This window comes from Salvelinus fontinalis, chromosome 36, assembly GCF_029448725.1.
Source record: "Salvelinus fontinalis isolate EN_2023a chromosome 36, ASM2944872v1, whole genome shotgun sequence".
Classification (NCBI taxonomy): Eukaryota; Metazoa; Chordata; class Actinopteri; order Salmoniformes; family Salmonidae; genus Salvelinus; species Salvelinus fontinalis.
This window is the reverse complement of record NC_074700.1, coordinates 34138454-34163639: the sequence shown is the minus strand read 5'-3', so window position 1 is coordinate 34163639 and position 25186 is coordinate 34138454. Positions and strand designations below refer to the sequence as shown.

The 25186-nt window shown below is 45.1% G+C and overlaps 1 protein-coding gene across 1 annotated transcript; it reads left to right on the top strand.

Moving 5' to 3' along the window:
• Positions 1 to 8337: 8337 nt before the first annotated feature.
• eno3 (enolase 3, (beta, muscle)) lies at positions 8338 to 24439 on the top strand. The gene is made up of 11 exons (XM_055901351.1): positions 8338 to 8439; positions 17000 to 17089; positions 17173 to 17268; positions 17774 to 17902; positions 18065 to 18198; positions 18876 to 19098; positions 19700 to 19897; positions 20000 to 20076; positions 20964 to 21088; positions 21709 to 21876; positions 24187 to 24439. Exons 2-11 carry the CDS (start codon positions 17005 to 17007, stop codon positions 24254 to 24256), a joined length of 1305 nt encoding a protein of 434 aa, XP_055757326.1. The 5' UTR covers positions 8338 to 8439; positions 17000 to 17004; the 3' UTR covers positions 24257 to 24439.
• Positions 24440 to 25186: the final 747 nt, after the last annotated feature.

Below are 25186 nucleotides of genomic sequence, written 5' to 3'. Positions count from 1 at the left end.
ATGGTTCACTAGTGAGTACACCATGTACTGGGAATGAATATGCATTAGTAGATATATTGGAAGGGTTTTTTCCAATTCAGTTTCAAATTGGGTATGCAAAAGGATGAACATGTTTTTGAAAAATGTATTTAAGTTGCTCCTAAAGAAAGGGGGAGTGGAAACATATTAATGGTGTCAAAATGCCCTGAATCCTAGGAATTTCCTGTGAAAGACTGATCACCTTTTACTAGAAATTGTTGGAACAGGTGGGATTTACTTATAAAATGTTTAAGACACCAGACTCTATTCAAACTGTATAATTACTTTGAAAATCTATTATGTCTCTGGGAAAATTATGAAGAGTTGTACCCTTAAATTGAATAAGTTATTCGAATAGGTTTATTTTAATTTTTATTTTTGATATAACATGGGTTCATGGGTAAAACTATCAGTTCCTTGGGGTTATGGTCTTTGGGGAAATACACAAATGTGTTTTGTTCATTATGCATATAAAAAGTGTTGAAAGTTATTCCAACGGGTTTATTGGAGTGTGGGTTTGTGAGGGTTTTTGTTGATAAATACATCATCTGTAATTCATCTGAGAGAACACTGGTGGAATAAGGGAGTTATCATAAGAAGGTGACGTCAGAATGCTTTAAGGCATGGGAGAGAATATTACCACAAGTGGGTGTGGAGATCAAACCCACCCTAACCGACTGAACAGTGAGGGACAACTGTGTCTGATGACCTGTGAACTGTATCTAAAAAAGACATGCTGAAATGACATTATATTTGTTGGGAGAATAATGACTTAAAGTTATTGGGGTACTGATTTTTTATTATCAGGCCATTCATGAGAGAAACTGAGACAAAAGGGCTATTGGAAAATAGATAATACTGGTATTTAAAGTGTTTAGTATAAATGTTCATTATTAAAGGGATGTTGTGTATTGAATAGATAAGGTCAAATTTGAGTTAAAGTAAACACTAAGGACTGTTATCCTGAATATTGGGTTGGAAAATGTATTTAAGAAATAACTGTTTAGTTATTTAGATATAGAACTGTTTAAATTTAATAGGCCTAGGGAAGCTCTGGAAACTAATCCTGAGACAAGGTGGTTGACAAAACTTACAGAATATTAGATTAAAGGTTTTTTATTTTTTGTTTTATAATGTCATTGGAATTGGAATGATAAAATCTAATGTTTAATTGAATAAAAATATAGTATGTTGTGCGATGATACCCAAGAATGAAGAAGAAAGAGACCAATAATAACAGGGGCATAGAATGAAACAGATGGACGTTTTTCTCCAGGTTTAATTACATTACGAATAGTGGAAATTTATTGCAAATGTGTAATTATTATAAAAAAATTATTATTATTATTATTTTTTTTTTTTTTTTCTCTTTTTCTCGTTTGGTCAATTTCTTTTTGTTTTGAGGAACATAAGGTTGTGTATATGTTCCTGAGGAGGGACTGATTGATATAAATGATATATAAATTGACTTAAGGATGTATTAAACAATGGCTGCTATGGGTTAGGGGACTCATAAATGAAGGTAATGGTAGTGAAGGGGTGTTATTTGTAGAAACTATGTATAATAATAGAGATAATTCACAGAAAAGGAAAGACAGCTGACTGTGTAAAATATAGGGAAAATTCTAAAGTAAATAGAACAATTCACATATCTAAAGATATGGTAAAAAGAATAAGTGGTGGCATTTTGAACACTAGAGCAAAAGTTTAAGAAACTTATGACTTAGTTTTGTGAGGATTGGATATTCTTCCAACTGGAAGACACTTGACTGAGTACATGTTATTTTACAGCAGTTGCCGTAGGGACCATCATTTAACTATCATTATGAATATTTCTGTGGCAGGAGGCCAGGTATTTGAGGCAGAATGGTTACATAGGGCTGTTATTAAAAATTAAGATTTAGTGATCTTGCTAATGTTGTCAGGAAATAACCCATGTGTAAGTGTGTATGTCCTCAGGAAAAAACAGCCAGAAATGGAAGGGCTTGGGCTGCATTCTGGAGACTGAGTGTACATCAAGATACACCAGGCTGGTGGTATACTTCTTACAACACTGTAGTGGTAAAGTTCTTCTTGTCTCTCTTTGGTGGGTGCATAAGTCTCACGAGAAGTAAGGTCCAGCTGAATAATGGGTGAGCTTGAAAACACCATGACAGAGGATGTGGAATCAGAGAGAGAAAGAGAGAGAGACTAGATTCCACTATAGACATACTGGGTTGAGTTTGGAGGCTACTTGTTTTATTTTTAATACATCATGTGAAAGAGAATGGATGATAGGATATTATACTCTAAACAAACATGTTAAAGGGATTGATATGAAAGCATATACAGTGTTGAATTAATTCAAGAAGAGAGAATGTTAATTGTAGGTTATGCACATGATTATCAGTTGAAATGGAGTAGATGGGAAACTAAGTAAAAATGACATGATTTGGGAACACCTCTCAGAACCTGGGGCCGAAAGGGGAAGACTGGGTGGAAGCATGAGGAAGCTTTTTAGGGCTTTTATTTTTGTGGAGTCCAGCAGAAAAGTATCCTGGAGGCATAGAGTCAGGTAAAGAGAGAGTGGGAATTGTCATGGTCTCAGATTTCAGTTTGCATGAATATATTTATGCATAACACATAACATTGTCAATGCTGTTATGTTTTGTCTGTTGTTTTCCAAGTCTTATGTTTAGGAAACCAGAAGGAGAGGGGTTCGCCAGCTTCAGCTGGAATGTCTGTTTGTTGTGTGATGAGTGATGGAAGTAAGAGGATGTATGGTGCAATCATAGAACAGAGGCCATAAGTCTCTAAGTATGAATGCTTCACAGAAAGTAGGCAGAAACCTGAACCAGGATGAGAGATTCTGCGTCTGATGATCCAAGGGGACCAGAAGGACCTCTCCCAGTGATACCAGGAGATCTAGTCCACGTTGGAGGGATCCGGAGGAAGTGGGATCAACCGAGGAGAGATGGACCCTATGAGGTGGCCAAAGCAACAAGAACGGCCGTCCAAGTGAAAAGAAGCCAGACGTGGTACCATCTGAACCACTGCACATGAGTCCCAACAGAGAGAAGGATACAACCACATAGAGATGAGGACACAGAGGATGCTGATTCACCAGGAGGGAGCCTGGAGGGAGCAGGAGCAGCGGAAACGATTGAGACGCAAGGGAGGAGCCAAGAAAACAGTAAATCAAGTGAAAGCCAAAATATGACACGTGCACCGACTAATGCACCCAGAAGAGGAGAAGAGGCCTCACAAGGAACAGAATAAGAACGTTTCTTTCCTAAAATTGAAAGCCTTCCAGATGGAAGCTAAGTCCGGCCTGAGGAGGGAGCCTCAGGTGAAGAAAGAGGAGGAAAAGTCCGGCAAGCTGAAGAAAATGGGGATTACCCACAATTGACTTTTAAACTTTTGAATGGCCTCCTTTACAGACAATTGATGTTAGAACAACAAAAGAATAATGACATTGACATAACAGAAGTAACAGTGAATGCTAGTATAGAAACAACAGACTAATGCACAATCAAGATGTATTGTGGGAGCAGGAAGAGAAGAATGGAATCAGCCAAACAATCCAAAAAGACTGACAAGGTTAGAATCTATGTTCCACCTCAATTTATAACAGAAGTAGGAGAACTGAAGTTTCTCAATCATAAGGATCAAACCCTTATCGGAGATTGCACTCTGTGGATGGACATATCACCAAACAAAGGGACAAGTCATTTGGGATCCGAAAGGATGTGACCTGACATTAATCAAAGAAAAAGACGAGAGGGTGCTCATCATGAATCAGATTGAACCAGTTGAAGGTGAAGAATTAATAGTTGAAATAACAAGAACAACAGTGACCGAAGGGAGTAGCACCACTGTCATTAAGGTTGATTCTACCCCTGCACATGAACAGGAAGAACCTGTGACAACAACAAGGGTGGCGGCTGCTGTGACGACCACAGTAGCTATCACTAGATGACATCGACTGCCCTTACCAAGCAGACCACCGTGCCACAAAGCAACCTGAGACATCTGAGTCAGGAGAGTTTTTTACTGACAATTGGAACTTTCTGATAAACTCTAATGATCTACTTCAAGATAAGAACATTGAAAAAGCAACAGAATTAGATATATCAGAATCAGAACCACTCAAGGACACCACATGAGAAGAAGTAGTGAAGAAGGAGTGATACGAATGGGCTAAGTATATGGCAAACAGACACAGAATGGATAATTGTATTTTGTGAAGAAAATCACCTTTGTCTGATCTTTTAATAGTCTCTGAACCAGCATCATGTAAAAACTGTGTAAGTTGGGAAAAATGACTATTGTACCAATAGAAAGTATTCTATTCCCTTGTGTGACATAAAATGTAGGATTGCTCTGGGTAAGGACTAGGGGAAAAATTATGTTGAATGAGACCATGCTGGGAGACAATGATTGTGCTGCCTATAACATTAGAACTGAATTAAATGTACCTTAATTAGATAGAGGTACCGTGGTTAAATTAAAATATGAATGTTTTTACAGACATCACACCGAAGGAATTGATGTAGGAAACACCACTGTAGAAGTGATACTATTTGGGTGTTGGAGAATGTGGGAGTTTGTAAAAGTAATGATAAAGGGTTGATTATGAATAGAAAAGGGTTGTGTAGTTACATAACTCAGGTTACGCCATCTCTTACTATGTTGAAAAATCAAGACAGAGTTATTGCTGATAGTTTATGGATGTGTGGAAAACACTAACTGTTGAATGTATTGTCTGATGGATGGATTGGTCCTTGTGCCTTAGTTAGAGCAATTAAATAGGTTACTATTATTGAATCACTCCATGATGACTATGTTAAACCTAGAGTTAAAGTGGTTTATGATAAGGATCCTGAGGTATACCTTAATGCAATTGGACTGCTTAGAGGTCTACCTAGGGATTTCAAGGCCAGAGATGAGGTTAAATCAGGATTTGAATCTATATTTTTGTGGATAACACCAAATAAGAACTTAGAGTGGATTAATTATATATGCTATAACCAACAGGGATTCATTAACTATACTTAATTGGCTCTTAGTGGAGAAGGGTGGAGTTTGTGTCATGTTTGGGGATGACTGTTGCACCTTTATTCCCAATAATGCTATGGCCAAACTCAAAGGATTATGAGCAGAAGTAAAGGCTAATTCTGGTTTGGACTCTCATGTTTGGGATTGGTTGGACCTAGTGTTAGGAAAGTGGGGAGCCATGTTTGCTAGGATGGCCATCATTTTGGGAGGAGGGTTATTGGCTCTGGGTATTGTATTTTGTTGTGTTATACCCCTGCTAAAGTCAATTGTGGTTTAGACAACAGTTAAACAGATGTCTGTAAGGAGAGAGGGGTGGTCATGCGTGTCATGGTTTCCATGTATATGTTAAATTACCCAGTTCAGATTAATATTTACTCATACATGTCCACAAAAAGTGTAATTTGCGTCACAATTTCAAGTGGTGTACAAAAATTCATGAGGATGGTCATTATCATCACCTAGAACCTTTTTTCTGTCAAAGTGTCAAAGAAGAGATTGTCTTATATGTAAGGATGAGGACTGTGGTCTTATGTAAAGGGGTTTTAGCATATCTATTTTGCCTAATGCTTTGTGTTCTTTGTAACCTCAGGCAGGGATTCATACTACATGCTCATTGCTTCATCAAAATATAATGGTTGATTATTAGTATTTTTTATTTTAACTAGATCTTTCATTCCTATTTTATGTTATTAATTGGAGATGTTTGGTCTAGTTGGGTTTTGTAAGAATATTATGTTTCAATTGGATCTTTTCTTCCTGTCTGTGTTTATGTATTGGAGATGTTTGGTACAAGTGATTTGTAAGCTTTATTTTGATAATGTTTTAGTCAATTGTTGGTATTGATATCTACTCTCTATATGTCATTTTTAATATGGTTTTTGAGGTTATTTACCCTCAAGAGGAGGGATTATGTAGGAGTAAGTGACATATGTAGGTAGATATCACACTATTAAACAATAGATAGGTAAATAGTATAAGAAGGCAGATGTGAGTGTGTTTGCCATTCTGGTAAATACAGGAAACCAAAGATTAGCAGATGATGTAGTAGTAACATAAAATACATGGATAACATATAAATATTAAAGATAGCTGAACATTAAAGTAACAAACCACATGGTAACATAGATCATGAGACCGTGGTAATGGAAATCTACTAAGGGACGTTCTGACCCTCTGACCCTTGTAGATTCTCCATTATGCTGTCAGACAGATAGGCGCTTAAAGAAATTGGACACTAGACACACAGTCTGCTGATTCTTTAAAGAGATACACATGTCAGAGAAATATGTGTTTAGGGCACTTAGACCCACTAGAAATATAGTCTACTCATTCCACTAGAAAAGCATACATACCAGAGAAATATGCCTGAGATGGCTGGACACTAATGAACAAGAAACACATAGTCTGCTGATTCCATTTGAGTGAAACTGACCAGACACATAGACGCCTATAAGCAATTGGATGCCCTAGAGAGGGGGGGGGGGGCACAAAGAGTGCATTGATTTAGTGGTAAAGGGAGGGTCCGGCCACCATTATAAACTGATTGAAGGCAGATGGTGGGGAATGACGTCATAGGGGACGGACAATACTATGTGGGTATAAATATAAAGGACTGGACTTCTGAGGGGGGGGTTCCGCGGTGGGGGTTCCGCGGACATTCCAGATGGCTGTACAATTGTAATAAAGAGCATGATTGAATTTACAAGTTCTGATAAAGCGTTATATTTCTGAGATGATTTTCCACGACATTCTCTCTGGTCAGTTCATGTGTTCCTGGTCACCCCACTGTTCTCTCTGGTCAGTTCATGTGTTCCTGGACACCCCACTGTTCTCTCTGGTCAGTTCATGTGTTCCTGGTCACCCCACTGTTCTCTCTGGTCACCCCACTGTTCTCTCTGGTCAGTTCATGTGTTCCTGGACACCCCACTGTTCTCTCTGGTCAGTTCATGTGTTCCTGGACACCCCACTGTTCTCTCTGGTCAGTTCATGTGTTCCTGGTCACCCCACTGTTCTCTCTGGTCAGTTCATGTGTTCCTGGACACCCCACTGTTCTCTCTGGTCAGTTCATGTGTTCCTGGACACCCCACTGTTCTCTCTGGTCAGTTCATGTGTTCCTGGACAACCCACTGTTCTCTCTGGTCAGTTCATGTGTTCCTGGACACCCCACTGTTCTCTCTGGTCAGTTCATGTGTTCCTGGACACCCCACTGTTCTCTCTGGTCAGTTCATGTGTTCCTGGACACCCCACTGTTCTCTCTGGTCAGTTCATGTGTTCCTGGTCACCCCACTGTTCTCTCTGGTCAGTTCATGTGTTCCTGGACACCCCACTGTTCTCTCTGGTCAGTTCATGTGTTCCTGGTCACCCCACTGTTCTCTTTGGTCAGTTCATGTGTTCCTGGTCACCCCACTGTTCTCTCTGGTCAGTTCATGTGTTCCTGGTCACCCCACTGTTCTCTCTGGTCACCCCACTGTTCTCTCTGGTCAGTTCATGTGTTCCTGGTCACCCCACTGTTCTCTCTGGTCAGTTCATGTGTTCCTGGTCACCCCACTGTTCTCTCTGGTCAGTTCATGTGTTCCTGGTCACCCCACTGTTCTCTCTGGTCAGTTCATGTGTTCCTGGTCACCCCACTGTTCTCTCTGGTCAGTTCATGTGTTCCTGGTGGTCACCCCACTGTTCTCTCTGGTCACCCCACTGTTCTCTCTGGTCAGTTCATGTGTTCCTGGTCACCCCACTGTTCTCTCTGGTCACCCCACTGTTCTCTCTGGTCAGTTCATGTGTTCCTGGTCACCCCACTGTTCTCTCTGGTCAGTTCATGTGTTCCTGGTCACCCCACTGTTCTCTCTGGTCAGTTCATGTGTTCCTAGATACCCCACTGTTCTCTCTGGTCAGTTCATGTGTTCCTGGTCACCCCACTGTTCTCTCTGGTCAGTTCATGTGTTCCTGGTCACCCCACTGTTCTCTCTGGTCACCCCACTGTTCTCTCTGGTCAGTTCATGTGTTCCTGGTCACCCCACTGTTCTCTCTGGTCAGTTCATGTGTTCCTAGATACCCCACTGTAAGTTGACAGTAGGCCTACATGTTTTCATCTAAAATAGCGACATCTAGAAAACATTAAAAAAGTAACCAAAATTGTATTTTATACTCTTGATATCCTTTAATGATTTTACATGTTGATGAGTCATATGTATTCTATATGTAAAAACTCTTTATACAGAGACGTGACCGTACTTTCAGTTTTTCCGTTTCTGATTGTGTCTGGTAGTTTGTCTCTGGTCCCTAAGCCCTTATTGGGCAGCGGTCGCCACTGGCAGTCTATAAAACTCCGACCGGAGCACAGAGTTACACTTTCCAGAAGGACAGCCAGCCAGCGAAAACCCTCCTCAGGTACCGTCCAGTGTTTTATTCTGTTCTCTTCTTAAACATTTAGTCTAATTTAAACACGTGGGAAAGATCGTCGTGTGATTATTAAGGAAACGCGTCAGTTGCGTTGGACTGTAGCCTAGGACTTCTCATTTTGCTCATGTTCCATGTCTGACTACTTCATATATATAGGCTACTGTATACGTTCATCATAGCGTTTGGGAATGAGGAAACGGGAGCCTAATTTCTGACTTACTGCAGCCGTTAGCAATGGATCTACCTTTTAAAACGTAACGTTTTAGACGTATTCCCTACTGAAACCCCAGCCTCATATTGCTGTCTGTTTGTAGCCGACTGACAGCGTGATTGCTTTTGGTTGGAGGACATCGGTTGTACCAGCTGGAGCCGGAATAGCCCTTGTGTACGTCTCTCAGTTCCATTAGATCAGTCGTTGGACTAAGACGCCTGGGGGTGTTTCTGTTAAGAGCCCCAACGCTCGATCTGAACAACTGCAATACGGGGTTGGAAGCCCTTCATTTCTCTCTGATATGAAATATATCCCCCCCACCCCCCCCCCACCCCCCACACCCCCCACACACACACAAAAAGGTTAAGTGGCTTCATACCTTGATAGGATCAGTGTTCCCACACGGCCATATCGCCACGTTACACCGCGTGTTTACGGACAACAGGAGGAGGAGAGACCACCTGCACTAATCAGAGGCTTCAGAAAGTATTCATACCCTTTGACCTTTTCCACGTTTTGTTGTTACTGCGCGAATTCAAAATGGATGAATACATGCTCTGTAGCTGTATGGATCTGTAACTGCTACAGTGTAGTTTAGTAGGATGGAGGCTGTATGGATCTGTAACTGCTACAGTGTAGTTTAGTAGGATGGAGGCTGTATGGATCTGTAACTGCTACAGTGTAGTTTAGTAGGATGGAGGCTGTATGGATCTGTAACTGCTACAGTGTAGTTTAGTAGGATGGAGGCTGTATGGATCTGTAACTGCTACAGTGTAGTTTAGTAGGATGGAGGCTGTATGGATCTGTAACTACTACAGTGTAGTTTAGTAGGATGGAGGCTGTATGGATCTGTAACTACTACAGTGTAGTTTAGTAGGATGGAGGCTCCATAGCTGTATGGATCTGTAACTACTACAGTGTAGTTTAGTAGGATGGAGGCTGTATGGATCTGTAACTGCTACAGTGTAGTTTAGTAGGATGGAGGCTGTATGGATCTGTAACTGCTACAGTGTAGTTTAGTAGGATGGAGGCTGTATGGATCTGTAACTGCTACAGTGTAGTTTAGTAGGATGGAGGCTGTATGGATCTGTAACTGCTACAGTGTAGTTTAGTAGGATGGAGGCTGTATGGATCTGTAATTGCTACAGTGTAGTTTAGTAGGATGGAGGCTGTATGGATCTGTAACTACTACAGTGTAGTTTAGTAGGATGGAGGCTGTATGGATCTGTAACTACTACAGTGTAGTTTAGTAGGATGGAGGCTGTATGGATCTGTAACTACTACAGTGTAGTTTAGTAGGATGGAGGCTGTATGGATCTGTAACTGCTACAGTGTAGTTTAGTAGGATGGAGGCTGTATGGATCTGTAACTACTACAGTGTAGTTTAGTAGGATGGAGGCTGTATGGATCTGTAACTACTACAGTGTAGTTTAGTAGGATGGAGGCTGTATGGATCTGTAAATACTACAGTGTAGTTTAGTAGGATGGAGGCTGTATGGATCTGTAACTACTACAGTGTAGTTTAGTAGGATGGAGGCTGTATGGATCTGTAACTGCTACAGTGTAGTTTAGTAGGATGGAGGCTGTATGGATCTGTAACTGCTACAGTGTAGTTTAGTAGGATGGAGGCTGTATGGATCTGTAACTGCTACAGTGTAGTTTAGTAGGATGGAGGCTGTATGGATCTGTAACTGCTACAGTGTAGTTTAGTAGGATGGAGGCTGTATGGATCTGTAACTGCTACAGTGTAGTTTAGTAGGATGGAGGCTGTATGGATCTGTAACTACTACAGTGTAGTTTAGTAGGATGGAGGCTGTATGGATCTGTAACTACTACAGTGTAGTTTAGTAGGATGGAGGCTGTATGGATCTGTAACTGCTACAGTGTAGTTTAGTAGGATGGAGGCTGTATGGATCTGTAACTACTACAGTGTAGTTTAGTAGGATGGAGGCTGTATGGATCTGTAACTGCTACAGTGTAGTTTAGTAGGATGGAGGCTGTATGGATCTGTAACTGCTACAGTGTAGTTTAGTAGGATGGAGGCTGTATGGATCTGTAACTACTACAGTGTAGTTTAGTAGGATGGAGGCTGTATGGATCTGTAACTACTACAGTGTAGTTTAGTAGGATGGAGGCTGTATGGATCTGTAACTGCTACAGTGTAGTTTAGTAGGATGGAGGCTGTATGGATCTGTAACTACTACAGTGTAGTTTAGTAGGATGGAGGCTCCATAGCCGTATGGATCTGTAACTGCTACAGTGTAGTTTAGTAGGATGGAGGCTGTATGGATCTGTAACTGCTACAGTGTAGTTTAGTAGGATGGAGGCTGTATGGATCTGTAACTGCTACAGTGTAGTTTAGTAGGATGGAGGCTGTATGGATCTGTAACTGCTACAGTGTAGTTTAGTAGGATGGAGGCTGTATGGATCTGTAACTACTACAGTGTAGTTTAGTAGGATGGAGGCTGTATGGATCTGTAACTGCTACAGTGTAGTTTAGTAGGATGGAGGCTGTATGGATCTGTAACTGCTACAGTGTAGTTTAGTAGGATGGAGGCTGTATGGATCTGTAACTGCTACAGTGTAGTTTAGTAGGATGGAGGCTCCACTGATCTGTAACTGCTACAGTGTAGTTTAGTAGGATGGAGGCTGTATGGATCTGTAACTGCTACAGTGTAGTTTAGTAGGATGGAGGCTGTATGGATCTGTAACTACTACAGTGTAGTTTAGTAGCATGGAGGCTGTATGGATCTGTAACTGCTACAGTGTAGTTTAGTAGGATGGAGGCTGTATGGATCTGTAACTGCTACAGTGTAGTTTAGTAGGATGGAGGCTGTATGGATCTGTAACTGCTACAGTGTAGTTTAGTAGGATGGAGGCTGTATGGATCTGTAACTGCTACAGTGTAGTTTAGTAGGATGGAGGCTGTATGGATCTGTAACTACTACAGTGTAGTTTAGTAGGATGGAGGCTGTATGGATCTGTAACTGCTACAGTGTAGTTTAGTAGGATGGAGGCTGCATGGATCTGTAACTGCTACAGTGTAGTTTAGTAGGATGGAGGCTCTATGGATCTGTAACTGCTACAGTGTAGTTTAGTAGGATGGAGGCTGTATGGATCTGTAACTGCTACAGTGTAGTTTAGTAGGATGGAGGCTGTATGGATCTGTAACTGCTACAGTGTAGTTTAGTAGGATGGAGGCTGTATGGATCTGTAACTACTACAGTGTAGTTTAGTAGGATGGAGGCTGTATGGATCTGTAACTGCTACAGTGTAGTTTAGTAGGATGGAGGCTGTATGGATCTGTAACTGCTACAGTGTAGTTTAGTAGGATGGAGGCTGTATGGATCTGTAACTGCTACAGTGTAGTTTAGTAGGATGGAGGCTGTATGGATCTGTAACTGCTACAGTGTAGTTTAGTAGGATGGAGGCTGTATGGATCTGTAACTACTACAGTGTAGTTTAGTAGGATGGAGGCTGTATGGATCTGTAATTGCTACAGTGTAGTTTAGTGGGATGGAGGCTGTATGGATCTGTAACTGCTACAGTGTAGTTTAGTAGGATGGAGGCTGTATGGATCTGTAACTGCTACAGTGTAGTTTAGTAGGATGGAGGCTGTATGGATCTGTAACTGCTACAGTGTAGTTTAGTAGGATGGAGGCTGTATGGATCTGTAACTACTACAGTGTAGTTTAGTAGGATGGAGGCTGTATGGATCTGTAACTGCTACAGTGTAGTTTAGTAGGATGGAGGCTGTATGGATCTGTAACTACTACAGTGTAGTTTAGTAGGATGGAGGCTGTATGGATCTGTAACTGCTACAGTGTAGTTTAGTAGGATGGAGGCTGTATGGATCTGTAACTGCTACAGTGTAGTTTAGTAGGATGGAGGCTGTATGGATCTGTAACTGCTACAGTGTAGTTTAGTAGGATGGAGGCTGTATGGATCTGTAACTGCTACAGTGTAGTTTAGTAGGATGGAGGCTGTATGGATCTGTAACTGCTACAGTGTAGTTTAGTAGGATGGAGGCTGTATGGATCTGTAACTACTACAGTGTAGTTTAGTAGGATGGAGGCTGTATGGATCTGTAACTACTACAGTGTAGTTTAGTAGGATGGAGGCTGTATGGATCTGTAACTGCTACAGTGTAGTTTAGTAGGATGGAGGCTGTATGGATCTGTAACTGCTACAGTGTAGTTTAGTAGGATGGAGGCTGTATGGATCTGTAACTGCTACAGTGTAGTTTAGTAGGATGGAGGCTGTATGGATCTGTAACTGCTACAGTGTAGTTTAGTAGGATGGAGGCTGTATGGATCTGTAACTGCTACAGTGTAGTTTAGTAGGATGGAGGCTGTATGGATCTGTAACTACTACAGTGTAGTTTAGTAGGATGGAGGCTGTATGGATCTGTAACTGCTACAGTGTAGTTTAGTAGGATGGAGGCTGTATGGATCTGTAACTGCTACAGTGTAGTTTAGTAGGATGGAGGCTGTATGGATCTGTAACTGCTACAGTGTAGTTTAGTAGGATGGAGGCTCCATAGCTGTATGGATCTGTAACTGCTACAGTGTAGTTTAGTAGGATGGAGGCTGTATGGATCTGTAACTGCTACAGTGTAGTTTAGTAGGATGGAGGCTGTATGGATCTGTAACTGCTACAGTGTAGTTTAGTAGGATGGAGGCTGTATGGATCTGTAACTGCTACAGTGTAGTTTAGTAGGATGGAGGCTGTATGGATCTGTAACTGCTACAGTGTAGTTTAGTAGGATGGAGGCTCCATAGCTGTATGGATCTGTAACTGCTACAGTGTAGTTTAGTAGGATGGAGGCTGTATGGATCTGTAACTGCTACAGTGTAGTTTAGTAGGATGGAGGCTGTATGGATCTGTAACTGCTACAGTGTAGTTTAGTAGGATGGAGGCTGTATGGATCTGTAACTACTACAGTGTAGTTTAGTAGGGTGGAGGCTGTATGGATCTGTAACTGCTACAGTGTAGTTTAGTAGGGTGGAGGCTGTATGGATCTGTAACTACTACAGTGTAGTTTAGTAGGATGGAGGCTGTATGGATCTGTAACTGCTACAGTGTAGTTTAGTAGGATGGAGGCTGTATGGATCTGTAACTGCTACAGTGTAGTTTAGTAGGATGGAGGCTGTATGGATCTGTAACTGCTACAGTGTAGTTTAGTAGGATGGAGGCTGTATGGATCTGTAACTGCTACAGTGTAGTTTAGTAGGATGGAGGCTGTATGGATCTGTAACTGCTACAGTGTAGTTTAGTAGGATGGAGGCTGTATGGATCTGTAACTACTACAGTGTAGTTTAGTAGGATGGAGGCTGTATGGATCTGTAACTGCTACAGTGTAGTTTAGTAGGATGGAGGCTGTATGGATCTGTAACTACTACAGTGTAGTTTAGTAGGATGGAGGCTGTGTGGATCTGTAATGAAGGCTGTGTGGATCTGTAATGAAGGCTGTGTGGATCTGTAATGAAGGCTGTGTGGATCTGTAATGAAGGCTGTGTGGATCTGTAATGAAGGCTGTGTGGATCTGCTATGTTGATGTGGACATGCATCATCACCATCATCATCGTTGTCAGCCTAGTTAAACCAACCAACCAGTATTCTTTCTAAACAGGAATTTCTAACATTGTAGTGTTGAGTTAGTCCAGGATATTATTTCAGAATGTCGGTGCAGACCGAGTGTACAAAACATTAGGAACACCTTCCTACTATGGAGTTGCACCCCCCCCCCCCCCCACCATCAGAACAGCCTCAATTCGTCAGGTCATGGACTCTAGAAGGGGTTGAAAGCGTTCCACAGGGAAGCTGGTCCATGTTGACTCCAATGCTTCCCAGTGTTGTGTCAAGTTGGCTGGATGTCCTTTGGGTGGTGGACCGTTCTTGATACACACAGGAAACTATTGAGCGTGAAAAACCCAGCAGCGTTGCAGTTCTTGACACAAACCGGTGCACCTGCTACCATAGCCGTCTCTCCCGGGTCGGAGTGCCGTCTCTCCCGGGTCGGAGTGCCGTCTCTCCCGGGTCGGAGTGCCGTCTCTCCCGGGTCGGAGTGCCGTCTCTCCCGGGTCGGAGTGCCGTCTCTCCCGGGTCGGAGTGCCGTCTCTCCCGGGTCGGAGTGCCGTCTCTCCCGGGTCGGAGTGCCGTCTCTCCCGGGTCGGAGTGGAGTGTTCCCTCCCGGTCAGAGAACAGACAGACTCGCGGACTGAGAGACCAACTCAAGGACCACTTGTCCTCTATCAGCTAGCTAATGTCATTCAAATGGCATGAATGTTGTGTGAGCGGTGTATTAATAAACCCACTGCGTTCCGTACTGTAATACAGTATCGCCAGACTCAACCCTGACCACTAGTAAAAGGTCAAACTTAAATCTCTTGTGAATGTAGTGAAAGGTCAAACTAAAAGGTGAAGGGTCAACGAGGCTCTACAACGCTTCACACACACATTGCACACATTAACTGCTAACCACACACACTATATGCAGTATACACTATATGCAGTATACAGTAACACACTATCTTGGGTTTATTAATAGCAGTCTTGAGGGCATTCAGGACATCACTGCACCTCCCTGCTCCGCTCTTGGGGGAGTCCTTCAGACAGCTGCACTCCGGGCCCAGTGACAGTGTAGGAACAGCTTATTGTCCAGCTCAGATTTAATCGGCGGGGCCCAAGGCGGGGCCCAAGGCGGGGCCCAAGGCGGGGCCCAAGGCGGGGCCCAAGGCGGGGCCCAAGGCGGGGCCCAAGGCGGGGCCCAAGGCGGGGCGACCGAGAGAAAAGGTGGTGGTAGTAGGTTCTGCAGGGGGAGCAGCTACATATACTAGCAGATCTCTCTCTAAACCGGAATCTGAATGACCTGGCCTGCCGTTGGTCAGCTGTGACCTCACTGCTCTCTGATAGGCTAGCTGGGTGTGAGATGCGTAGAGGAGAACCTACGGTGCGGGGAGAGGGACAGATTACACTGTGATGAGAACATGAAGCTACAACACAGACTGGCTACCTCAGGTCACACCATAGAGAATGATAGAGGCCTCTAGTGGCCGAAAGGAAGTTTTAGCATAGGCAGCGTCGTTGAGGGCTTTTGCCATTTTTAAAGTAGTCAACTGTGTGGGGATTCCTATGGGCTGTAGCCTAACAGGACAGATATCCAGATGATACCTCTATCTATCTCTATGGAGCGGCCCATGCTGTCAGACCACTATAACAGGACAGATATCCAGATACCTCTATCTATCTCTATGGAGCGGCCCATGCTGTCAGACCACTATAACAGGACAGATATCCAGATGATACCTCTATCTATCTCTATGGAGCGGCCCATGCTGTCAGACCACTATAACAGGACAGATATCCAGATACCTCTATCTATCTCTATGGAGCGGCCCATGCTGTCAGACCACTATAACAGGACAGATATCCAGATGATACCTCTATCTATCTCTATGGAGCGGCCCATGCTGTCAGACCACTATAACAGGACAGATATCCAGATACCTCTATCTATCTCTATGGAGCGGCCCATGCTGTCAGACCACTATAACAGGACAGATATCCAGATCTATCTATCTCTATGGAGCGGCCCATGCTGTCAGACCACTATAACAGGACAGATATCCAGATGATACCTCTATCTATCTCTATGGAGCGGCCCATGCTGTCAGACCACTATAACAGGACAGATATCCAGATGATACCTCTATCTATCTCTATGGAGCGGCCCATGCTGTCAGACCACTATAACAGGACAGATATCCAGATACCTCTATCTATCTCTATGGAGCGGCCCATGCTGTCAGACCACTATAACAGGACAGATATCCAGATACCTCTATCTATCTCTATGGAGCGGCCCATGCTGTCAGACCACTATAACAGGACAGATATCCAGATGATACCTCTATCTATCTCTATGGAGCGGCCCATGCTGTCAGACCACTATAACAGGACAGATATCCAGATACCTCTATCTATCTCTATGGAGCGGCCCATGCTGTCAGACCACTATAACAGGACAGATATCCAGATCTATCTATCTCTATGGAGCGGCCCATGCTGTCAGACCACTATAACAGGACAGATATCCAGATACCTCTATCTATCTCTATGGAGCGGCCCATGCTGTCAGACCACTATAACAGGACAGATATCCAGATGAGTCCTGTATGTCCATACGACCACAGACTGTAGTGTTCAGACTACGGAACAGATTGCTAGGAGACGCTGACCTGTATTTCTTGTCTCAGAGCAAACAGAAGCTATCTGAAGTGTTAAATGTTTTCTCTCTACCCCCCCCCCCCCCCCCCCCCCCCCCCCTCCCTCTAGTCAGGATGTCTATCATTAAGATCCATGCCCGGGAGATCCTCGACTCCAGAGGAAACCCCACCGTGGAGGTGGACCTCTACACCGCCAAAGGTGCTCACAGTTTTTTACATACAAACTTACCGTACCGCCATGTTGTTCACCGACCCAGCGGTTTAACCTCTCTGTGTGTTCAGGCCGTTTCAGGGCAGCCGTGCCCAGCGGTGCCTCTACCGGTGTCCATGAGGCTCTGGAGCTGAGAGATGGAGACAAGTCACGCTACCTGGGAAAAGGTGAGTCCGATCCATAGAGGTGGATAGATGGTGCACTTGGCCCAAAGCTTGTTTTAGCATGGCCAGGGCCATTGAGTACTTACACCATTTTGAAGTAGGCAGATAGGTAGCCTAGCGGTAAAGAATGTTAGGCCTTACTACTACTGTTGCTGCTACTGGTGTTGCTGCTACTGGGCTACAGTTACTACTACTACTAAGGGGGGCTGCCTTACTACTACTGTTACTAGTACTACTACCTTCCCAGCTAAGAGTATAATTACTCCATCACATTAGGTGGTACCTTTTCCCGTTTATTTATGAACTGCCAATATGCATAGAAGAAGACTACTTTTATAAAGACGACTACTTTTATAAAGACGACTTTAACATGGAGCTGCTGTCACAGATGAGACCATTGTATAGAAAGGAGATCTCTAGTATCTCTGTGATCGTTAGGTCTGGTCTGAACGTTGTGTTCCATGAAGGCCTATCTCTAAATATCACGTGGCTCTTACCATCTCTGAAGGTACCGTTAAGGCTGTGGATCACGTGAACAAGGACATCGCCGCCAAACTGATTGAGCAGAAGTTCAGCGTTGTTGACCAGGAGAAGATCGACAAATTCATGCTGGATTTGGACGGAACTGAGAACAAATGTACGTCTCATCTGAATTCACTTTATTAACATCGAAACGTCAGAGCACTTCCAACTAAGTCACTCTCCCAGTAATATGTCCATGTTCCGTTGAAAAAGCTGCAAAATACTTTACAACTGGAGGAGAGGTTTATCATGGCGTTTTAAAACTCTTGTCTTGTAGCTAAGTTTGGAGCCAATGCCATCCTGGGTGTGTCTCTGGCGGTCTGCAAGGCAGGAGCAGCAGAGAAGGGAGTGCCCCTGTACCGACACATCGCTGACCTGGCCGGACACAAGGACGTCATCCTGCCCTGCCCTGTGAGTACACCTTTAACCTTTAACCCTTGACCCCTGCCTCATCATATACCTACCTATATACAGTATAACCAGGACATCACCCTGCCCTGTGAGTACACCTTTAACCTTTAACCTTGACCCCTGCCCCATCATATACAGTGGGGAGAACAAGTATTTGATACACTGCCGATTTTGCAGGTTTAAAGTAGCCACCCTTTGCCTTGATGACAGATTAATGGCAAAGTGAAAATAGGTTCAGAAAATGTAGCAAATCTGGGGGGGGAAATACCTTATTTACATAAGTAATTAGACCTTTTGCTTTGAGACTCAAAATGTAGCTCCTGTTTCCACTGATCATCCTTGAGATGTTTCTACAACTTGATTGGACTCCACCTGTGGTACATTCAATTGATTGGACATGATTTGGAAAGGCACACACCTGTCTATATAAGGTCCCACAGTTGACAGCGCATGTCAGAGAAAAAACCAAGCCATGAGGTCGAAGGAATTGTCCGCAGAGTTCCGAGACAGGATTGTGTCGAGGCACAGATCTGGGAAATGACACCAAAAAATGTCTGCAGAGAATGCCAAGAGTGTGCAAAGGGTGGCTACTTTGAAGAATCTCAAATATAAACAAGCTCTAACCTCTTCTCTAAACCTCTCCTCCCTCTCTCCTCTCCTCTCCCCCCTCTCTCCAGGCCTTCAACGTGATCAACGGTGGTAGCCATGCTGGTAACAAGCTGGCCATGCAGGAGTTCATGATCCTGCCCATCGGAGCGGCTAACTTCCACGAGGCCATGAGGATCGGAGCTGAGGTTTACCACAACCTGAAGAACGTGATCAAGGCCAAGTACGGAAAGGATGCCACCAACGTAGGAGATGAGGGCGGCTTCGCACCCAACATCCTGGAGAACAACGAGGGTAAGATCTTTAAGTTTATGACGAGACGGGAGTATAGAAGAGCATAAACGGTCGGCCCAGCCCAGTTCAAACCCCTTTTCTCAGTGTTGGTAGATGCACCACTCGACCAGACTCTGGCACTTCTATGTGTATCTATAGGGCTCCCTGGTGGCGCTGCGTCACAGGGACTACAACTATAGGGCTCCCTGGTGGAGCTGCGTCACAGGGACTACAACTACAGGGCTCCCTGGTGGCGCTGCGTCACAGGGACTACAACTATAGGGCTCCCTGGTGGCGCTGCGTCACAGGGACTACAACTATAGGGCTCCCTGGTGGAGCTGCGTCACAGGGACTACAACTATAGGGCTCCCTGGTGGCGCTGCGTCACAGGGACTACAACTATAGGGCTCCCTGGTGGAGCTGCGTCACAGGGACTACAACTATAGGGCTCCCTGGTGGCGCTGCGTCACAGGGACTACAACTATAGGCCTCCCTGGTGGAGCTGCGTCACAGGGACTACAACTATAGGGCCCCCTGGTGGAGCTGCGTCACAGGGCCTGTCCTATAGGATCTTAAAGCCCCCTGATGCATGGTAATTTAAAACCCTTTCTTCTCCCTCCAGCTCTGGAGCTCCTGAAGTCAGCCATTGAGAAGGCCGGCTACCCAGACAAGATCATCATCGGCATGGACGTGGCTGCCTCGGAGTTCTACAAGGCAGGAAAGTACGACCTGGACTTCAAGTCACCTGACGACCCTGCCAGGTATATCACCGGGGATCAGCTGGGAGATCTGTACAAGAGCTTCATCAAGGGATATCCCGGTACGTACACACACACACACACACACACACACGCACACGTGTACACACACACACACACACATACCCTTCCTCTCTAACTCCTCTCCTCGTCCTCCTCTCCAGTCCAGTCCATTGAGGATCCCTTCGATCAGGATGATTGGGCGGCATGGTCAAAGTTCACCGCTGCCGTCGACATCCAGGTGGGTCCAGTTTGTTTAGTTCACTGTTTACCTCTACCCCTCGGTCTAGGGGGTCTACCCCTCGGTCTAGGGGGTCTACCCCTCAGTCTAGGGGGTCTACCCCTCGGTCTAGGGGGTCTACCCTCGGTCTAGGGGGTCTACCCCTCGGTCTAGGGGGTCTACCCCTCGGTCTAGGGGGTCTACTTACCCCTCGGTCTAGGGGGTCTACTTACCCCTCGGTCTAGGGGGTCTACTTACCCCTCGGTCTAGGGGGTCTACCCACCCCCTCGGTCTAGGGGGTCTACCCACCCCCTCGGTCTAGGGGGTCTACCCACCCCCTCGGTCTAGGGGGTCTACCCACCCCCTCGGTCTAGGGGGTCTACCTCTACCCCTCGGTCTAGGGGGTCTACCTCTACCCCTCGGTCTAGGGGGTCTACCTCTACCCCTCGGTCTAGGGGGTCTACCTCTACCCCTCGGTCTAGGGGGTCTACCTCTACCCCTCGGTCTAGGGGGTCTACCTCTACCCCTCGGTCTAGGGGGTCTACCTCTACCCCTCGGTCTAGGGGGTCTACCTCTACCCCTCGGTCTAGGGGGTCTACCTCTACCCCTCGGTCTAGGGGGTCTACCTCTACCCCTCGGTCTAGGGGGTCTGCCTCTACCCCTCGGTCTAGGGGGTCTGCCTCTACCCCTCGGTCTAGGGGGTCTGCCTCTACCCCTCGGTCTAGGGGGTCTGCCTCTACCCCCTCGGTCTAGGGGGTCTGCCTCTACCCCTCGGTCTAGGGGGTCTGTATATTCTATATGTTCTCTGTATATCCCTGGTAGATAATCTGACAGTGACCAACCCCAAGCACTACTGTTAGTTACTCTGTGATGTTAACCTATATAATCTATACATTGTTATTCTACAGGTTGTAGGAGATGATCTGACCGTGACCAACCCCAAGCGTATCCAGCAGGCTGTGGAGAAGAAGGCCTGTAACTGCCTGCTCCTCAAGGTCAACCAGATCGGCTCCGTCACAGAGTCCATCAAGGCGTAAGTATAGGGCCCCCTTGCAGAGCTGCATCACAGGGACTAGGCTACAGGGCCCCCTTGCAGAGCTGCATCACAGGGACTAGGCTACAGGGCCCCCTCGCAGAGCTGCATCACAGGAACTAGGCTACAGGGCCCCCTCGCAGAGCTGCATCACAGGAACTAGGCTACAGGGCCCCCTCGCAGAGCTGCATCACAGGGGCTATATTACAGGGCCCCCTCGCAGAGCTGCATCACAGGGGCTATATTACAGGGCCCCCTCGCAGAGCTGCATCACAGGGGCTATATTACAGGGCCCCCTCGCAGAGCTGCATCACAGGGGCTATATTACAGGGCCCCCTCGCAGAGCTGCATCACAGGGGCTATATTACAGGGCCCCCTCGCAGAGCTGCATCACAGGGGCTATATTACAGGGCCCCCTCGCAGAGCTGCATCACAGGGGCTATATTACAGGGCCTGGGATGTATTCACTAGGAGCCACACAGAAGCAAACAGGCCATTACGGGGAGGGACCTAAATTAGTCAAATAAAAAACACATGTTTTCTTTGTTCCGTAGCTACTGTTTTAATACAGTGTGCGTTAATGAATAGACCCCTGACCATCTCTTCTCTGTGAATAACAGGTGTAAACTGGCCCAGTCTAACGGATGGGGTGTGATGGTATCTCATCGTTCCGGAGAGACAGAAGACACTTTCATCGCTGACCTGGTGGTCGGACTCTGCACTGGACAGATCAAGACTGGGGCCCCCTGTAGATCAGAACGTCTGGCCAAATACAACCAGCTGATGAGGTCAGTTATACTAACCCTAGTTAATACTATAGCCTTATAATACACTGCCCCCTACAGGAATACACTAGCTACTGCACCCTGACTCAGTTAATATACTGGAGCCTTATAATACACTGACCCCTACAGGAATACACCAGCTACTGCACCCTGACTCAGTTAATATACTGGAGCCTTATGGTAGACTGACCCCTACAGGAATACACTAGCTACTGCACCCTGACTCAGTTAATATACTGGAGCCTTATGGTAGACTGACCCCTACAGGAATACACTAGCTACTGCACCCTGACTCAGTTAATATACTGGAGCCTTATGGTAGACTGACCCCTACAGGAATACACCAGCTACTGCACCCTGACTCAGTTAATATACTGGAGCCTTATAATACACTGCCCCCTACAGGAATACACTAGCTACTGCACCCTGACTCAGTTAATATACTGGAGCCTTATAATACACTGACCCCTACAGGAATACACCAGCTACTGCACCCTGACTCAGTTAATATACTGGAGCCTTATGGTAGACTGACCCCTACAGGAATACACTAGCTACTGCACCCTGACTCAGTTAATATACTGGAGCCTTATGGTAGACTGACCCCTACAGGAATACACTAGCTACTGCACCCTGACTCAGTTAATATACTGGAGCCTTATGGTAGACTGACCCCTACAGGAATACACCAGCTACTGCACCCTGACTCAGTTAATATACTGGAGCCTTATAATACACTGCCCCCTACAGGAATACACTAGCTACTGCACCCTGACTCAGTTAATATACTGGAGCCTTATAATACACTGTGGTAAATTATATTGATTAGACATGATTTGGAAAGGCACACCTGTCTATATAAGGTCCCACAGTTGTTAATGCATGTCAGAGCAAAAACCAAGCCATGAGCTCGACGGAATTGTCCATAGATCTCTGAGACAGGATTGTGTGGAGGCACAGATCTGGGGAAGGATGCCAAAAAATACAGTTGAAGCATTGAAGGTCCCCAAGAACACAGTGGCCTCCATCATTCTTAAATGGAAGAAGTTTGGAACCACCAAGACTCTTCCTAGAGCTGGCCGCCCGGCCAAACTGAGCAATCGGGGGAGAAGGGCCTTGGTCAGGGAGGTGACCAAGAACCCGATGGTCATGCTGACAGAGCTCCAGAGTTCCTCTGTGGAGATGGGAGAACCTTCCAGAAGGACAACCCTCTCTGCAGCACTATTTTTTTTTGTCATTATGGGTTATTGTGTGTCGCTTGATGAGGGGAGGGGGGGGGGGGGGGGACATTTTAGAATAAGGCTGTAATGCAACAACATGTGGAAAAAGTCGAGGGGTCTGAAATATTTTCAGAATGTAAATCTGAAGAATCAGTTTAGAACTTCCACTCCAAATATGGTGATTAGAGGAAGTCCACTGGCAGGAAGTGGGAGAAGATGTAGCTAGCTGAAAATTGTCTGACATTCTTCTAATTTTCTCGTCAATTAAACATTCAGTCTCAATACAGTCTGTTCCCAAAATTACAATCGTTACGGACAGTGTGCACTAAGTTTTGTAGACTTGACCCTTTGCCAAATTTAAAAAAAAAAAATGCGTTGGAAAATTGCATTGTTGTACCGGCACCCACACAGAGATGACTTTCCCTAACGGAAATATGCAAATGAATGCAGAAAGTAAACCCAATTAGAATGAAACATTTTCCTAATTGAAAAGCCTTAAAGAGAATTGGAATTTCAGTTCCTGAATTGAAATGGAATTGACCCTGACAACAGCTACTGTACCCTGACCAATACAACTAGACTAGGTGGCCCCCTCGATGAAGTTGGATCCGTCCATTCGTTAATATGGAAGCTAGTCACACGCAATATCTCAGGCACCACTGGGACAATTTTGACCCAACTTGGGTGAATGGTGCGTGTTGCCATAGAGACCCAGCTAATTACACTGGGGTGAATGGTGCGTGTTGCCATAGAGACCCAGCTAATTACACTGGGGTGAATGGTGCGTGTTGCCATAGAGACCCAGCTAAATTACACTGGGGTGAATGGTGCGTGTTGCCATAGAGACCCAGCTAATTACACTGATTGGCACACGGGAGCGCTATACTAAAACTGAAATATCGGAACTTTGAACAAAAGTCCCTCTTAAGCATCAACGCTGCATCACATGTTTACTGTTGCCTTGTTTCCAGATGGAACGTTTTCCTGACCAAGATGGAGACATTTTAGTTATATTGTTAGGATGTCAACGGCCATTTTAGAGATTCTATGACTGAAACCGTGACCTCTAATCCCTAACCTTTGACCCTTCCAGGATTGAGGAGGAGCTTGGAGACAAGGCAAAGTTCGCCGGCAAGGACTACCGCCACCCCAAGGTCAACTAAACCCTGACCTCTGACCTGAACCACGCCTTTCTTCTTCCTTCCATCACGGCTGACTGTCTACCTTCCTCTTGGGGTCAGGGGTCAGAGGTTTTTATCTTCGACCTCCTCATCCCTCCGTCCCTCTCCCATCACAAGCGTCTTTTTTGACGTAACGTGAGAAATAAAAAATTTAAAAAATGTAAAGTTGTGCTCTCCTGTTCTGATTGGTTGTTTATGGCGACTTTCCATTAAGGATTTACCCTGGTGTTTTATCCGAAAGGCTTTTCTGTTTTCATCTCCGCGGACTGGCGTCCATGTCTCACTGGGCTCTGGAGGACCTGCCCTGAGTTGGAGCCAAAGCCCAGCTATAGAAACAGTAGATAGGATATAGACTAGTGTCCTGTCCAGGGGGTGTCCTGGTACATCAAGCTGTCTCACTATAGAAACAGGATATAGACTAGTGTCCTGTCCAGGGGGTGTCCGTGTCTCACTGGGCTCCGGAGGACCTGCCCTGAGTTGGAGCCAAAGCCCAGCTTGCATTTACATAACAAACACGAACTGTGAACTTTATCACCATCTCACAAAGCAACTACATTTACATTAGAATTTATTTAGCAAACACTCTTATCAAGAGTAACTTACCGAACATCAAGTCTCAGTAACAGGAGGTAGACTAGTGTCCTGTCCAGGGGGTGTCCTGTACATCAAGTTGTCTCACTATAGAAACAGGAGACTAGTGTCCTGTCCAGGGGGTGTCCTGTACATCAAGTTGTCTCACTATAGAAACAGTAGTCTAGTGTCCTGTACATCAAGCTGTCTCTCTATAGAAACAGTAGACTAGTGTCCTGTCCAGGGGGTGTCCTGTACATCAAGCTGTCTCTCTACATATGCTATTAAATATGATCCACTTGCTAGCGACCCTCCGGATCAGAGGAAAGAAATGGAAACTAA